Source organism: Odontomachus brunneus, unplaced genomic scaffold (assembly GCF_010583005.1).
Source record: "Odontomachus brunneus isolate Ranch 3 - 2012 unplaced genomic scaffold, Obru_v1 Obru_scaffold_001, whole genome shotgun sequence".
Classification (NCBI taxonomy): domain Eukaryota; kingdom Metazoa; phylum Arthropoda; class Insecta; order Hymenoptera; family Formicidae; genus Odontomachus; species Odontomachus brunneus.
In genome coordinates, this window is record NW_022639451.1 from 5522307 (window position 1) to 5539532 (window position 17226).

Genomic DNA, 17226 nt, shown 5'->3' on the forward strand with positions numbered 1-17226 from the left:
GTTTTACTCCGGCGCGTTTTATCACGCGATATAAGAGGGCATTTGTTGGAGGGCGCGGATCGCACGATCTCTCGCCTCTCCTCGGTTGGGAAACAATCGTTCCCTCGAATATTTAGACCTTCCGTGTAGGAAAGTGGCGCGAAGAAGCCGCGCGTCCAGGAGAAGCCGCGAGAGATTTCGTGCTAATATTAGCACTTAGGAGTTTCATTTCTCCGTGTATATTTCGTAAACTGATCTTCCGAAATGTCCGCGGGTTAGAAATCTTCTAAGTTGATCGCGCGGCGCGTACTGCCGATCTCTCGCATCTCTTCGCGAAAAGGATCAGTGAACTTTCGAAGGCGTGTCTCATTCCGCGCCACACAACCGCTGGAACAATCGCGCCGCGACTTCGATAAATCACGAGTGGCGCTCGTTATTGTTTGCACACGTTTATTTACGACTTAATTATCTCTCGCTAGTTGCCTCTTCGCGCGAGAACTTCGAAATATCGGCCGCGGGTTGGCCTATGACGGCACGCCGTATGAATTGCATACACGTAACGAATGAGATCAGTGCAGGTATCCGATATATGGAGTACAGGTTTCAAGACAACGATCGAGCAGTAAGGGAAGAATTTCAAAACATTTGATTGCCACGTACGTCCCTCTTGGCACGAGACTTCTCTCGGGAGAAGTAGCGTTTTTCTCGACAGTGGAAAGCGTTGTGTACTCCATAATGGAGAAATTACGGCGGTACCGTGTAATTGCGTTAAGGGAAAGACCCATTAGAGAGACCCGTTTTGCTCCAGGCGCGTTCTTACCGTACCCTGCGGTGCAGAAAGGTGCACCGAGATACACGTGCGACGGGAGTGGGGGAGGTAACCTTGCTGTAATCGTACAGAGTCTATGTCTGTATTTGCTGTTTGTCTGAAACGGAGGAACAAAAATATTCCACGTAGTCGCGTGCGATTTTAAATGTCATGTTTAATTCTACATATTAATATCTGACAGTTGTGCAATTATTACATTACTGAGATCCAATAATTATTTAAAATATTATTTAATTATTAGACTCAATTTAACACGATTAAATTATTCTTGAATATTGTTTATTCAACAGTAATTTAATAATTTTATCGTACAATTCTCTCTTCATAATGGCATTAAAGTCTATTTATATTTTAAAAATATAATAGATGCCCCTATTACTGAAATTACTCGTTTAGTATTCATATTTTCTCCCTCGTGTGAAAGAGAAAGTTGAAATACAGAGACATACGCACAGAAAAATGCATACTGTATTCAAATGAATGTGTTATTTGTTATTTCAATTCAAGTTTCTCATAAGTTTACATATTCGCAAATTTATCACAAGTCCATCCATAAGATCAAATTTACTTCAAATACATTCTAAATTCTACCAGGTTTAGGATTTCAATGAAGAAGAATTTAGCATTTCAATGAAGAATATTAAATTCAAACATAAATTCGATTCACACTTACACAAAGTCGAGCCAACTTTTTCATTGGTCAAATTTTATAATATTCTTGTGAAGAGAATAAACTCTGTACGTACATAGTAATGAGACTTTCTAAGATTTGTGACGAGTATATTTCAAGATTACTCTGTGAAGAAAATATTCTTTGTTAAAAAGAACCACCACTTAAAAGAAAGGAAAATAAACTGAGTAATCGCTTCTCTTAGCGCGGAATGATATTTTTCTGTGTTCACACGCGCGACACACCTGGGAGCTGGATTTCCGATTAATCCGTTTGAGTCAGGCGTGTTTTAAAGCACGAAGAAAGAACGAGTTATTTCTATGCAACCGGGTAGAATAAATGACTTTGCCTCTCTCGGGTGGGATAAAAATCGCGCTCAGCGCGACACGAAAGTGTAACAGTCGCTCGGAGTGCTGTCGCCTCTCGCGAAAAGGATGTGGTGGCTACGGCTGCTCTCGTGTAGGTCAAGGAAGGAATGCAGTTGACAAGGCCGGGCTGTGATTGCGGGTACTTAGGTGCCAGTTTCCGAGCTATTAATAGGTCGATCGCCGTGGACATTGGTCGAGCGGATTATTCATTCGCGGACTCTCAGTGTCTCGCCAATGTATCGCGAACCGTCGTTTCGCGCTGCTCGATGAGCTCGCTGGGGAATGGGCATTCGGATATTCGCGGATCGTCGCCGACGCAGACCGATCCTCCTCGAAGCAATTACATTTCGCTGAATCGAGCTCGCGATCGGTAATGTCAATGCTCCGCGAGTGTGACGCGTGAGTGACGTGCGACTAATGCAACAATGGAGCGAGACAGTCAGAGATAATAAACGCGTATCCGTCGCGGCGTCTAACGAGGCTATTGATGCTCGACGGTGATAGCCGAATCTTTTTTCTTCGAGATGCCCCGAGAAATAGTTCCCGGTAATAGCATAATGCAGTTACATATATCGTGGACTTATGCAAGACGCGCGCACCATCACTTTCGCCGTTCCCTTTCACTTCGAGTCTTTTTCTAGACGCTCGGATTTCTTAACTAATTCGGAATCGCGGCTTTTTTTCGACCAGAAGGTCGGGATTTGACACGACAGGACTTGCAATCAGCAGCAAGCGATAGGACGCGAAGCGCCGAGCTTTCGGAGAGGAAAAGCGACTGGAGATAACGAAATATCCTCTAATTAGTTTAAAGTGGACTTGAGCACAATTCCTTTGCTCTTCAGGCTTATTACAAATTGGAGCGTGGTTACAAAGGTCGAAAGCAAAAGACCTTTACGATCTCTTCTCTTTTTCTTTCTCTGGTAGGAAGTCGCGAGACCGACGAGAGCTCGGCTGAATTTGCCGTAGGATTTGTCGGCGAAACGAAGGAACACGATGACACACGTGTAACCGCGAGCGAGGTGACCCTCGTGTAGGCGTATAATGCTCGAGATAATAAGTGACAATGTTTACCAAAGAGCGACGCGTACAAATTCTTCGCGCCCAAGCACTCGTAATAATTGAAGGCGAAATAGGGATCGACCGTGAACTGCGATCTAAGGTAGTGCCGGGAGCAGAAGTAACTCTGGTAAGACGTCATCGGGAAGTTATTGTAAGGGTGATACCCAGACAAGTAGGGCAGGAAACTCGGCTGCTGCATCCCGTAAAGAGCCGTTAAGTCCATAGTCGAGTTTCTCCAGTCTCCACAGCCCCAATGGTGATTAGTGACAATCGAGACGTTACTTCCCGTGGGGAACATCTTGTTTCGTTTCCTCTTTTGGCCTCGTGTAGATTCGCGTTCACGACTCGTCGTTGATAATTAACACTCGCTATTTGTGCCCGTGAGAAATATCTACCGCGCAAATTACGACGATCTTTTTCTCTCTTTTCTTTCGATATTGTATACTGTCTTCTTCAAGTTTTCTTCTTTGACGTGCACATCTCCTCGCAGACGGATATTTCGCAGAGAACGTCGCGTCTGCATATTCGCATAGTAATTCGTAAAAAAGAGCCGTTTTATATCTTATGTCGCGCAGATGGAAATGTGTATCGCTCGTCGATCAGACACCGCAATTGGCACGTTGACATAGAATCAGACTTTCGGGTATGATATGCCGGTTTGTTTTAGAATATAATGTGCGCAACACTCGCGGGGGTCACTCCCGTGAGCGATTGTGCATCCGGTAAATCAACAGTCAATGTTGTCGTGAGAAATCACACGATCGACTCGTCTCGGGAAATTTGATTGCGATCGTCGCACGCGGCATAATTATGCAGTCATAATAATCACGATGTGTATTGCCAATTGTTTCGACACCGTTCCCGACTAAGCGCGAGTTCGTTGCTCGCGCGAGAGAATAGAGACAGCTCGCCTGACTAAAGCGGGAACGTCACTACTTCCTGCACGCCGTGCGCAAAAATCGCACGGTAGAGTCGCGAGACGAGTGGTGCGAAGTCGCTTTGATCAGCCATCTCTCTTCCTTTCTCTCTTTCTCTCCCGTGCGCGCGATTCTCAATGACGTGGTTCTCCCACAAGTATACCCCGATTGCGGAAACTTTACTCGTCATACGGCAGAGTATTGCGCGATTATGCAACACAAAGAGGTCATTTCTATTTGTCACATCGGAGAGTCTCGTCAGTGGACAATATCGATCGCGTATCGATCGTGCAAATGCACACCAATACACGGTGCTGCGTTCTCGTCACAACGATCGTCATCCCGCGACGTATACGTCCGCGAGCGCCGCTCACGGCGGCGGCGGCGACGGCGACGAAGTAATTGCGTCGTACACTCGTTGAACTGTATGACGTTGGTTCACGTGCAGCAGCAGCCGCGGCGGCGGAGGCGGAGGCGGCGGTGGCCGCCAAGGAAGATCAATGATTCCGCGGTATCGCGGGTCACACACGCGGCACCGTTGTGCGTCTGCCCGGCGAACCGGCACGCGTGCCTCTCGCGCGGCGCGTGTCCCTCTTGCCGTGCTCGCGAATATTTCGTCGAAAGATTGAAGAGTCACACGTTAGAATCGCGTCTCCCTCTCTTTCTCTCTCAGCTGATCGACTATTTCCGCGACGCGCGGCAAACACGCTCCAGGCGCGACACACGCGGTCGTCGTAACCGAGCCAACGGCAGTCTCTGACCTTTAAACCGATACCGGTAAGTCGAGGGTCATTGGTATCGTGCGTGTATTCACGAGCGCGTCGAAAAATCGATGCAGCCCAGTTGTGCAGAGCGCGGCTGATGGCGCATCGTGACGCGAGATTTCACCGCGACGTCATCGCCGTTGACGATCCTTTCTGGCACGCCGTCGACCGCTTGATTGTCGCGGTTTCCCTCTCCGTGCGTTCTCCGACACCCTACATCCGTGTTATCGATCGCGACGATTGATCACGTGGATCTCGCCTGCGAATGGAAACGGTCTCTCTCGTGGATCCTTCTTCGTGTCTTCCACTATCCCGGCAATGTTCGCGAGACGCGCGCGCGACGCTCCACCGCGTGGTTACGCGGGTTCAGGCGAAGCCGAACTAGCACCGGTGCACGTCCGGGACGACCGCGTGGGTTGATATCAACCCTGCACCGCCGGCAGCAACCATCTCGACTCCCTCCTGCCTCCCACCCTCTGGTGGGTGCCCCCTCTCGCTGTCTCTCTTGGACTTTAGCTTCCCCGAGTCGGCGACTCCGCCGCTACGCCACCCACGTCTCAACCTCTGCCCCCGTGCCGCCGCTGACGATCTCGCATCCCTTCCCTCCCCGCTTCTTCGTCAATCACTCGAAAGTTGCTATGAAGACGCAATAAGAAGGCGGACTTTTCTGCGACGCAACGCGTTCTGTTGTCGTCGTGTTGAATGAAGTCGCGGAGAAAAGAAAGAGAAAGAAAGAGAGAGAAGGGAGGGTGGGAGAGGGAGAGAGCAGTGGACGAGAGCAACACGCGGAACGAGCGACGAGCGAGATAAACGCGCGCGCAGCATGGGAGGCTGAATGAAGAGCGTGAATGGTGGCCGATGGTTGTGACGAAGGGTCGGAGGATCGAGCCATTGAAGACACTACATAGCGCGTGTGTGACCTCGCGAGGAAAATTACACGTTTGTGGGTAACGCGCGATGCATTCCATATGCGAACAGAGTGACAGGTACAAGGGGCGGTTATAACATGCTCGCGACCTATAGAGCAGTCTTTTTTCGCCACAAGCGCGGTGGTCGAGAAATCTTTATTCAGTGGAAACGCTTAGATTCGACGTAAGCGATTGCGCGCTGAAACATTGATGAAACATCGTCGTGATGAATCCACGCGGTCATTAACCCCCGTCCACGGTATTTGAAAATTTATTTGTGTGATATAAAGTTCACTCACAGTAATAAACTTTGTTTCATAGAAATATAAGCTTTACTTCATCGAAATGAACTTTATATCACACAAATAAATATTGGAGTATTTCTTTTCGCAGTGTGCGAATCACTGTTTTCCGCGACGCGGGAAAAAAAGTTTAGTTGGAAGAACCAATTTCTGATGAGATTCCGAAATGTCGATTGGAATTACCGGAATTTTTTTGAAGTTGACTAGATATTTTGATAATTTCGACTGAATTCTGATAATTTCGTTTGTTCACGAGAAACGGACTGATCTAACCAAACTTCTTTTCCCGTGTAACGCGATATGATTCGTTGGTCATTTCCGGGCAATGCTACTTTTTCTCTCCACACCGAAAACAAAAAATATTTGAAAGTTTATTTATAGGACATAAAGTTTATTCATAGAAAAATAAATTTTATTTTACAGAAATAAACTTTATACTCCATAGATAAATTTTGCAGGATTTCCTTCTCAGTGCACGTATGAGTAAAAAAATCGGAACAAAATTTTTTGCGATCATTTAAGGTCTCCATTTTCTGTTCAAACGTGCAGTCTTTGTGATTCTTTTTTTATTTTTCGCGAAACACGGAGGGAAGCACAGGATTATTGACTGATTGACTGTCCCTAAAGTGAGCCACGAATCGCACAAAGGGCTCAAGACAATCCCGTTCAATTCGGCAAAATGGAGGAGATTAATTGCTTCGTACGCGCGACTGTAACTACGGACATTCGCCTCCTACAGCTCGCAAAAATCAACGCATATCGGAAATCCCGTTATTACGAACAAATACGAGCGTTACGTTCGCCATTGGCTGGCCGGTCGACCGGCTGTGCGATTCGTCTCGCGTAATCTCGATGCGAAAAGATCGCCCGACGCGCATCATAATCTGCTCGACGATGATGTATGATCTCACCCCGCAGCGCGATTACGTCAACAGTGCGGATCTCTGTGTGCGGAGATGCCGGGCAAGATGCTCCATCTTGCCATCTGACGATCTCTCCCGCGCCTTATGCTGTCTTACGAGGTGATTACCGTTAATCGAGACTCTCGGTCGCACGAAGGGACTAAACGCGCGACGGAATCGAACGGAGCGGTTACGAGGTGGATAAATAATCGCGATAACGACGCGTTGCACGACGCTGCGAGCGCGCGAAAGGGGATCGCTAATACGGGACACCCGGGGCGGAAAAACTCGTTACGTCCGGCCACTTCCTGTGTACGCTAACGAAGTGTTAATTCCACGTGCTTTGGACTCTGGTGCGACGATGATGGTGTGTGTGTGATGACGGCGTATGTATCGCCGGGGCATTCTTACCGTCGCTACTACATCGAGAGTCGACCTTTCCCCTTTTCAACTTGAGGTTTTGAAACAAGCTCATGTTGTCTAGCTCACACGGGCTGCGCGTAAGGGTCATAATTCCTGAAAACAGAAAAAACACGACGAGAATTAGCGCCAGTTCCAGTGCTCGCTCAGCATGTGGCTTACAAGTCTAAATTCAAGCCTATCTATTTATCTCGTTTACGAGAATGAATCACTCTGCGCCTCAAACAAATTCACATTTCTATGTTGCGTGATTTTCACGCTCACGCAAAGCCCTTCAGCAATTTAACTAAAAAAAAATTATTATGGAGTTTTGTAGTCGAGGAACAGAATTTATTCTGCAATAATCGATTCTCTGTTCTCCCATTTTATACTACTTATATTTTAGAAACTGAAATGTGCTGCATTTCCAACGAAATTTGCTATGTTCTTTAGCAAATTATATACCTTCCTGATAGGCTATTTCTGTGTGCTACTAGAAATAGCAAGATTGAAAAGAATTTATAAAAAAAAACATATAATATTTTTTTTTATGTAGATCTCGAATATTAACGCACACACTGAGGGAAAAATTACATCAACAAATATTAAAATCAACAAATATTTCTTTGATGGGTGCCATATTTATTTAAATTCTTTTTATTTAAACCAAATATTGTTTATTTAAATCAGGTAAACAATATTTGATTTAAATAAAGAGAATTTAGGTTTAAGTAAATATGTTAATGGCACCCATCAAAAATACTTTTGTTGATTTTAAGATAATTTTTCCTTCAGTGCAATTATGAACGCTGCGAATATAATCCTCCATCTCGCCTTATTTTCTCGTCTCATCTTATTTTCATCCAACATAGCGTCGCGGTTTTCCTGGTTCTCCCAAACATGATCGATCGAACGATAACGAAAAATGAAATCGCTTACTTTGGTCGACTGACCTCAGACCCAGTCAAACCGCTCAAGTTCGCACTTGTCGCGAAGTTCCGTCGTCTTTCATCATACGATGCCTATTAACACATTCGCTAGCACGGTAGTCGTTTAGAGAATTGCTCTGTAGTTCTTCTCACGTAATTTTGTGAAACAGGCTTAGAGTGTGATAATATGAGCATAGAAAAAGAATTTTTTGCTATCATACCGGTGCGACACCGGTCTGTAATAAGAGATCCTTGCGTCACGCACAGATGTGACATCGGTAGCGAGCGTGTCAAGAGTCACCGTCGACGTACCTGCGCTCGCAATCGCGATCGTCTCGCACGCGTGCAGCACGGCCGATTTATCGGCTCTTTATCGTTGGGAGAACGTGAAAGTACGAGAGCGTGCGCGCGTACAAACGGACGCGATTAACGGCGAACGCATGGTTCGCCATTAACCCCGCTTTAGCCGGCAATAGCGCACAATTGGATCGATCGCATGACGGCGTGTGTCATTGCTGCGGTGCGAAACCGAGGCGGTGTGTTCAACGGGGTCCTCGCGGGATCCTGAGTGCGGCAAAAGTCCCAATCGACGCAAGACGACGCAAGACGACGCACACCACGATGGAATAATTAAACACAGGGTGGCCCCGACGAAGCCCGTAAGCTCGTCGTCGACCCTCCGTCCGTCCGTCCGTTCGCCGGGATCGGCTTACGACGAGCTTTACGAGCGTGAGCGTCGTTCTAGAGCTAGACGAGACTAGGTTTAGCGCGAGACGACCGCGGGTGCTACGGGGGTCATTTCAATGATGCGACGCCGGGGCGATAATAACAAATCGCGCGTCTTATCGCGGACGGGCGACGAACAATTGCGCCGGTTGGCCGCGCTGTCGGAAAGAGATCGTCTAAGCGGTTTCACGACTGCGTCGACCTGACCGACGGGTCGTTTTAATAAGGGCGACGATGCGCGCGTCAATCGTTGCGAATTTTTATGCCTCTCCGCCGTCTTCATCCTTCTGGGAAACGCGACACACGCTGCCGGCGCTCACATTGTTGCGCACGAGTGTCTCGCGCGCAAGAGGTGATAGGTCTTTTCTATTTATTCGTGTCATCTGCCTTCCTTACGATACTCCTTCTTTTCTGTTTCTTCTTTAACGATGTGCCGTCAAATGTGACATATAACTCGTTTTTTAAGCGTGGAAAATGGAGTATCTAAAGGGAGAAACTTTTATTTGGTTTTTCTCATTTTATCAGGAATAAAAATCGACGGGAAGCTTGATAGAAATGTACGCGCACATCCGCCCAGTTTTATCGTCCAGTATTAATGCATTTCCATTGGCTGTAAAAATACTGCGTAGGAATTGCACGAGAACTTGATAAAGTTCTGTTCAGTGGTTGAAGCAGTTTACTATACGATGTATGGCCGATTTTTCCCAATAATTTATTGTGATGAACACATCAGGCTATTCTGATGGTCATAAATACTAATGAAAACGTCACGACGGTTCAGAGTCAAAACCTGATGAAATAGTACTACAAAAATAAAATACTACTAGAGCAAGTCTGTTCATTTTATGAGCAGCAGATTTGATTATTAATTGATGATTAATTTAATAGTCTTGTGTATATTTTCTGTTCAGTAAATGGCTTCAGATTTTGTGCATCTTTCGTATCAAAAGAGCGTTATATTTTTACTGGAATCTCAAGTAATTTTATTTTCCAGTTACTAGACAAAAATTAACATAACTGTTCAGTGGCTGATTGAAAACTGCATTAAATTTCTATCAAGGGATATAAATGTTTTCTCGCGCGCGAAATCTCTGCGAATGTGCAAATTTGGATCAATAACGGATAGTGGCATTATCACGAAATGCATAGATTGCCAAATGGTTGTTTGTCACGACAAAGATACCGGAAAGAGAGGGAGAGAGGGAGAGAGAGAGAGAGAGAGAGAACTTCATCAAAGTAGAGATGCACTTGCGCGGGGCTTTCTATTTGTTTTCGGTGCGCAAACTTCATTCAACTAATCTGAGCGACATTAATATTCCGTAACATTGTCTGTCTCTATTTCGAAAGTTGTTTATTTTAGCATGGCGGTGAAACTTCTTGCAGCTACTCCTACACGCTGACTCTCTTAGTCTATGTGCTCGCAAGAAGCAACTATATTTACGAGCAGGCTGCATGTTTAATTAATACTGTCGGGCGTATATCATGTGCCAGATTATTTGCTGCGCGTTATGCATAGGTCATTATCACACGGTATCATAAGTGAAGTTCTTTCATCTTTCAAACGTTCATCGATTTATATCGGCTGCTCAATTATTTCATACACCTCTCTTTCTACCCGGAGAGAACCACTTAAAGATGAAAAACTGACAAGTTTGAGTTGAAACTATTAGAAGCGATATCTACAAGTAATTCAACCTCAAAATGAGTCAAGTAAATTAGATAAATCAAGTAGATTAAATAGGTAGATCGGTAGCTGGATTAAGGGGCTCTCTATTAGAGGAACGAATTTAAATCGTTGGAATAAAAAAAAGGTACCCGCATTTCTCGCGATATTTTACACGAGAAAGAAGAACGTCGTATTGTTCTCTTTAAACATGTTGATTTTAGCCAACACACAAAATCACCGTCGTTCGCGGCAATATGTCCTTCCATTCCTGCAAAATCACTAAGTGCAAAATCACGAAGTATTTTGCGAATACCCACGCGATATGTTATAATGAGTCAACGAGCAGGCGGGCGGGCGAGCGCACGCGTGGTGTGAACGACGCTTAATCAGCCGCGCGCGCGGCCACGTGGGCGAGCGTATGCACCGTGCGACGCTAGATGGCACACGTGAGCGTACGGCGAGCGGCGAGAGGCGGCAGAGCGCATCCACGCTTCGAGGAGGTAAGCACGCATGTGCGCGCTCGCTCGGCCGACCGTGTGTATAGATAGACCAGTATATACGTGGCTGGTGCAGCCAGCGCGGGGTCCTTGCTCCCTGCCGTATGTGGGTCAGCAGTCTCACACACGCCGCTATTCTTGCGTAACCAATGCATGCATACGGCCGCGTTCGCGCGCGCGCGAGGAAGAGAGAGAGAGAGAGAGAGAGAGAGAGTGAGTCGCCGCAGGAACGCATGCATGTACACGTGCACACGCACACATTCACCGAGACGGAAAGTGCAGCCAATGCACTAACCTACGACGGTCTCCTCTTGAGAGAGGCCGCCGGCGCTCGATGCTTACGTGCGCGTACGTGTGCGCATACGCTAGCGCGAGTGCAGAATGCACGCGGCGGCGAGCTCAAAGCCACGCAAGCTCGTCTATCTCGGGCGAGCTTTTTCGAGTTTTCGCGGTGCCGGCTACACTGGTCGGGGTATTTGCGCGAGGACTTGTATACGGCAACTCTTCGTGTCACTTTAATCGGGACTCTTACGAGATGCATTAAGCTTTTTGTAAATAGCTTTCTTGAGAAATTGAGCTTTTTATGATTTTGATACGATATGACTTGGTGCAATCCTTGAAATATTAGAAATTTTGTCATACATGCAATAAGCCTGTCTCTAGATTCTTTTAATTTTGTTTGAGTAATAGATTTTCATACATTTTGTCATACATGCAATAAGCCTGTCTCTAGATTCTTTTAATTTTGTTTGAGTAATAGATTTTCATACATTTTGTCATACATGCAATAAGCCTGTCTCTAGATTCTTTTAATTTTGTTTGAGTAATAGATTTTCTAATATATCATCGATGTAAAAAGAGAATACAGAGAAAAGCGCTTTTTGATAATTATTTGAACATCCGCAAGAGAATGCATACATATAAATATTGCAATCGCCGTGATGCGATGATCGTAAATAAAACAATATGACAAAAAGCTTACATTTGTGTGACCAATATGACAAAAAAGCTTACATTTATGTATACCAATGAAATTTCATATTTATCGGTACGTTCATGCGGTTATTAATTCACACCGTGTTTATATTCCTCGCCCGAAAGGTTACAACTTTCTATTCCATAAGCCGTCAATAACAACGTCATGTATCGGCAATCTGACTAATTTATTGCATACGAAATTATATCGTTACATAATTGAATTAGTAACAAACGGCGTTTATTTCATAATAAAATTCTCAGTGAGCTATTGATCGTGTCGATACTCGAGACATCAAAAATCTCTTTACATTCGATGTATAGAAAATCTATTATCATGAAACATTTCTTAGTATATTCGATGATGTATAGAGAAAATATCACAGTTTCTTTTCATACAAATTTTTTTTTTCAATTATGTTCCTAATAGTGTAGGAATAAACTGTTAGTAAAGGCCTATCTTGCTAAGGAACATGGTAAATTTCGTCAGAAACGTAGCAAATTTTTGAATATTTAAGTTTCTAAAATATAAGTAATACGTATGAAATGGAAGAGAGTAAACAATTGCTGCGGAATGTCGATCTATCCCTCGGTTACAAACTCTTCTATATATGATAATTTTTGGCATAAAATTCTGTGCCCGTGTGCGAACATCTCATTTTGCGTTTATCGAATACGCGAACTCGTCGCTGTTGCGAATTTCACTGGCAATACATTCCGCGCGCATTTGCCCGCTAAGGTGGTTCAGCCGGCGCGAACGTGTTGTCCGCAAGAAAAAGATAAACATTCCATGTCGACATGTCGCGGCAAGCCCGCGGAGTGCGTATTATTCGCTGAAGAACCGTCGCCGACGTCGCGAGCCTCACGAAACGGGATGTCTGATTTTCCGCGTCGCGCTTTAGATATTACCGCTACGAGGTCCGCGGACGGTGAAAGTGACTCTCCCACGCCATGACATCCTAGGTCTACAACTCCCCCACTTTCGGTGTGCTCGCTTCGCCATATCTCCTAGACGATAGTTCTCTCCTCCTTTCCGCCGCCCCCTCATCCACTCGCCCACCCTCCGTCTGTGCCGTCTGTCGCGCTTCTCCGTCGCGGTGTAACCGCCTCGCCATTGGTCTCCGCGCTGTATAATCGAATTCTCGATTGCAGTAATCGCAGGCACGCTAAGGACACGCACAAGTCGCAGAGTCGGCGCGAGAAGGGAGGACCAGACACGAATTCATGAAGGCAACGAATTCCACGGTCGACGCTTCTCTTCTGCACTGCAGGTACAACTGCTCCGCATTTTATTTATTTTGATCTTTCGTTATGTCTGCATCATATCAGCGACTGATGATCGTCTTTTGATCGATCCAGCAGCTCCTTTCTGATTGATCAAGAGGCAATCGTAGACGCAGACGCCAATCGCTAATGTGATACGGGCATTATCATATTACGTTATCACATTATTTCTTATTTGGCGAGATCGCTCTTCATTCTTTGCACCTGTCCGACTTTCGCGCATGGCACTTACAATACATTCCCATAGTTGTCCTATATAAGGTGAAATGTGACGCAATCAGCTGGTACGCGGCATTGTTATGCGAAAAATAAATTAGCGTTTGTTTAAGTAGAGAGCTCCCGCGGATATACGGCAGTCTCGTGCTCTTTTGCATATCTTAAAATCGTTTATGGACGAAAAGAAGGGATCGTCATACGCGACGTCGTCTCTTTCCCTTACCGAAGTTCAAGCAAGTTAATGACAATTCGTGTCATGCAGTGACGAATGCGGTCTGGTATGTGGCGGCGGTGGCGTCCACGTTGACACGTGCGTGTAAACAGATTAAAACGTTATCTGGGATACACACCGACGCGCGACACACGTTGCAAGCCCTCTCTCGAGTCGCATCTTCCTCTCGACCAGCGTGATCATAGCTTCCAAACGCGAGAGATCTCGAGTATTTTTAGCGCGGGAGTTTTGCACTCGCGCGACATTCGCCCGCTGAGAATATTTCCTCGGGATTAGACGGAAAACGGTGTCGTTTCTCAAATTGAACATTCCTCTTCGTGTTTGTCTTGGCTCCTCGAGGTTCTCTCGAGGTCGACCAGATACCGCCGACGCGATCCGTTTCGTGGAGTTTTACAATGCAATTTTCTCTCTCTCTCTCTCTCTCTCTCTCTCTCTCTCAGAGACGCGTGAGAGATTTCATTGCTGCTTCGTGAGCTGCTTTCGCGGACGCTCCACGTGCTGTCGACGTATCAGCGGCATATCGACGTCTCAATTCGCTACTTAAGGGGTCAGATCCTCCACTTGGTGTCGTCGACACAATGTAGCCAGCTGCTCTCGTGCGGCCTGTCAGAATCCAATCTCGATCTCGTTTATCCAGCTTTCTTTTTCGCGACGGCAGACGAGCGGGTCTTTACTTCCGCGAACTCCAATGTAAGATAGATGCATCTGCGAATGACCGGTTCAGAGAAATACCGTGAGATAAATCGGCTTCATCTCTCTCCATCTCTCCCTCTTTCTCTCTGTTTCCCAAAGAAGAGAGATGTTGTTATCTTTATCAAGATTTCAGAGTGTCGTAACCATTTAATCAAGGGTCAAGAATACCACGTGTAATTTACCGTGAGAGAGAACGTTGTACTAATTTCAAGGAGAATGGCATTAAACAAAATGGTAGTCTTAAGACTACCAAACGTCCCATTAGTTTCGAGTAAACAGTCTCGTAATAACAACCATAAAATATCACTAACTAAGTTCTATATCGCGATATTTTCAAGAGACGAATAAATATAAAAGTATACACGAATAAAATATGATTCTTTTTTTCATGTAAGTTCTTTTCAATTTGACTATGTTTCTAGCAGCGCAGGAACAAACTGTCAGTACATTAAGAGAAAAATATCTGCCCGATAAATACTAATAACATATTTACTTATACGAATACAAGAGATTTTTTCAAATAAGAAAATATATATTTTTAAAAATCTGAGTTTTGTATAAAAGCGATTGTTTATTCGATTTAAACGGAAGATTTTAGATTTAAGTAAATATGTTATCAGTACCCATCGAATAAATAGTTTTTATTTCTCAGATATTTTTCTCTCGGTGTGTCTTGCTAAGAAACATGGCAAATTTTTTTAATAGCACACTTTATCACAAGTTCAGAATGTGAATAACACATACGGGACGAAGGGATAGTCAATTGCTGCAGACTGTCAATCTACTCCTCGGCTGCAAAATTCTACAGTAACATTCACCATAAGATTCTCTCCGCGTAGCCTCGCGATTTCATATTCGGACGTATAAATAAAAGTGACAAAGGTTGAACGGTCGTTCACCTGGATGCACCTTCTCGGTATCGCGTTATCTCGACGGGCTCCAGTTACTTAGCCGGTGCTCGGAACGTTATCCTCGCGTAGGAAAGTTCTCGGCACACGACGCTATCAACGACGGCAATGACGTTCGTTTCCGTTAGCTTCCGTCGCGGAAGAAGGAACCGCCGCGCGCATTAGAGGTTTCTCTCCTGTGTTTATTACGCGACAACGTTGCGTCGTTGGCCCGAAACAACGGTACTGATATTGTCTCTTAATTTACCCCGGCTGGAAGAGAGCGCGGGAAATCAGCGACGAGCGGTCAAAAGAGAGAGATAGCTAGATAGATACGGAGAGAGTGGGAGAGAGAGAGAGAGAGAGAGAGAGAGGCAGAAACGGAGACACCCGGTATGTGTGTGTGTCAGATGCTCGAGCGAGCAGTGAGAACGGCCAGTGAGAGTCGGCGCTCGGTACGTTGAACCTCCGTAGTGAAAGTTTCTATTATAGCACTGGCCTTACCTTACTTTTCCTACGGCAAGCTCTACCGCGTTGTGTCATAAGCGCGACGAGCGAGCGAGCGAGCGAGCGAGCGAACTCTGAACGAACGTCGCCGCGCTGTGGAAAAAGATCGAAATCCGCTCGTTCCATCCGCACGTCGTCGTCGTTGACGACGTGTGATTTAACGGAACATCATCTGGTAAGACGGCGTTTCCTCTCCGTCTCCTCTTTCTCGGTAACGAACGAGTTACGCGATCTCGCGAATTCTCTAGCCGGCGAGGCGTAGTGTTACGCGGAATCATAACGCTGTACCGATTTTACCTTTAGTTGTTTACGACGCTTTGCGCAGGTGTGGCAAGGAAATTACGAATTTCCTGCCGTTTATTTATAAGTAATACAAGTGGAACGCTCTCTTTTCCACGACATTACCCTCGTCTTATCAGTGAGATCGGAGCGTGCATATATATTGCAAGTTCCTGCGATCAAGTATTCCTGAGATTCTTCCCGACTCGAGGATGCGACTCGATGAGATCTGCAGAAATCAATGTCGATCGCGTCGAATCGGCCGCACGCGCGCACGATACGGTTCGCCGATTCGACATTGCGGAAGTCGCGGACGCAGCGCGATTACTTTGCCCCCCTTTTATTCGCTTAGTCACTTTCCGACTTTCTTCGAGTTGGCGTGCTGCGTCGGCGCTGCTTTTCAATGCGCTAAATGTCTAAAGATTGACGATCCGCGTGAAATTTCGGCGCGCTGAAAGTGACGCGAATGATTGAATCTCGCGATGCGGGAGCGGCATGACAATGTTTCTGGAATGATCAAATTTCGGCAATGAAGGGACATCCCGGCGAACTTGAATCCACGCAATTCATCCAACTTGACGCGTTCCTCGCGATAGGTTTTTCTCTTTTTTCCTTCTTTTTCTTTTTTTTTTTACGAAATACGAAGCTTTCGAGGAAACCGTGGCTTGGCTTGAGAATCGCTTCGAGAATGCATTCGCGTCAGGAAGCGATTTATTTCGCGACGATAGTGGTTCGCGGCGTGCGAACAAAGCGCAATTCCGCGAGTTGCGACACGTCGCATCTCGTCAACGGTCGAGAGTTGCGACAGTGCAGGAAGCGACTACCACCACGACGACGACAACGACGACGATGACGGCGAACAGCCTCAACGCTTTCCTGAAAAATCGCGGCTTTCTGCCGCGCGCGAAAGTGCACGCGAGGTTCGGTCGCGCGCCGTGTTATTACGACACGGAGTCGACGGTTCCTTGATGCAGTTCGCGATGCAGTCCGTCAGGATTGGTCACGATATTCCCCGGGAAGACTCAGGTCGGATATATCACATCTGCTTCATGCAGAATCCGAGAGCATCGAGTGTTTTCTTCGTTGTAAATTTCTCGGTTAATACACTAAAGGTCTCATTTTGAACTCCCTTTTGTTAAAAGTGCCTCTAAATGTGACTGGAAGGTCACATTTGAAACACTTTCATCTATAAGAAAGAGAGAGAGAGAGAGAGAGAGAGAGAGAGAGAGAGAGAGAGA

General features: G+C 45.9%; 1 protein-coding gene across 15 annotated transcripts in view; it reads right to left on the reverse strand.

Annotated features, from left to right (window-relative positions):
- The window catches only part of LOC116854007 (hormone receptor 4-like), a 246428-nt gene that overhangs the window by 23546 nt on the left and 205656 nt on the right, over nt 1-17226 (reverse strand). For all 15 annotated transcript variants that reach the window (XR_004380063.1, XM_032835481.1, XM_032835471.1 and 12 more), the window contains one exon: nt 7110-7214. Coding sequence is in view for 14 of the 15 variants with exons in the window: in XM_032835481.1 (XP_032691372.1) it covers nt 7110-7214 (105 nt within the window). In the remaining variant the exon portion in view is untranslated. The remainder of the gene's footprint in view (nt 1-7109; nt 7215-17226) is intronic.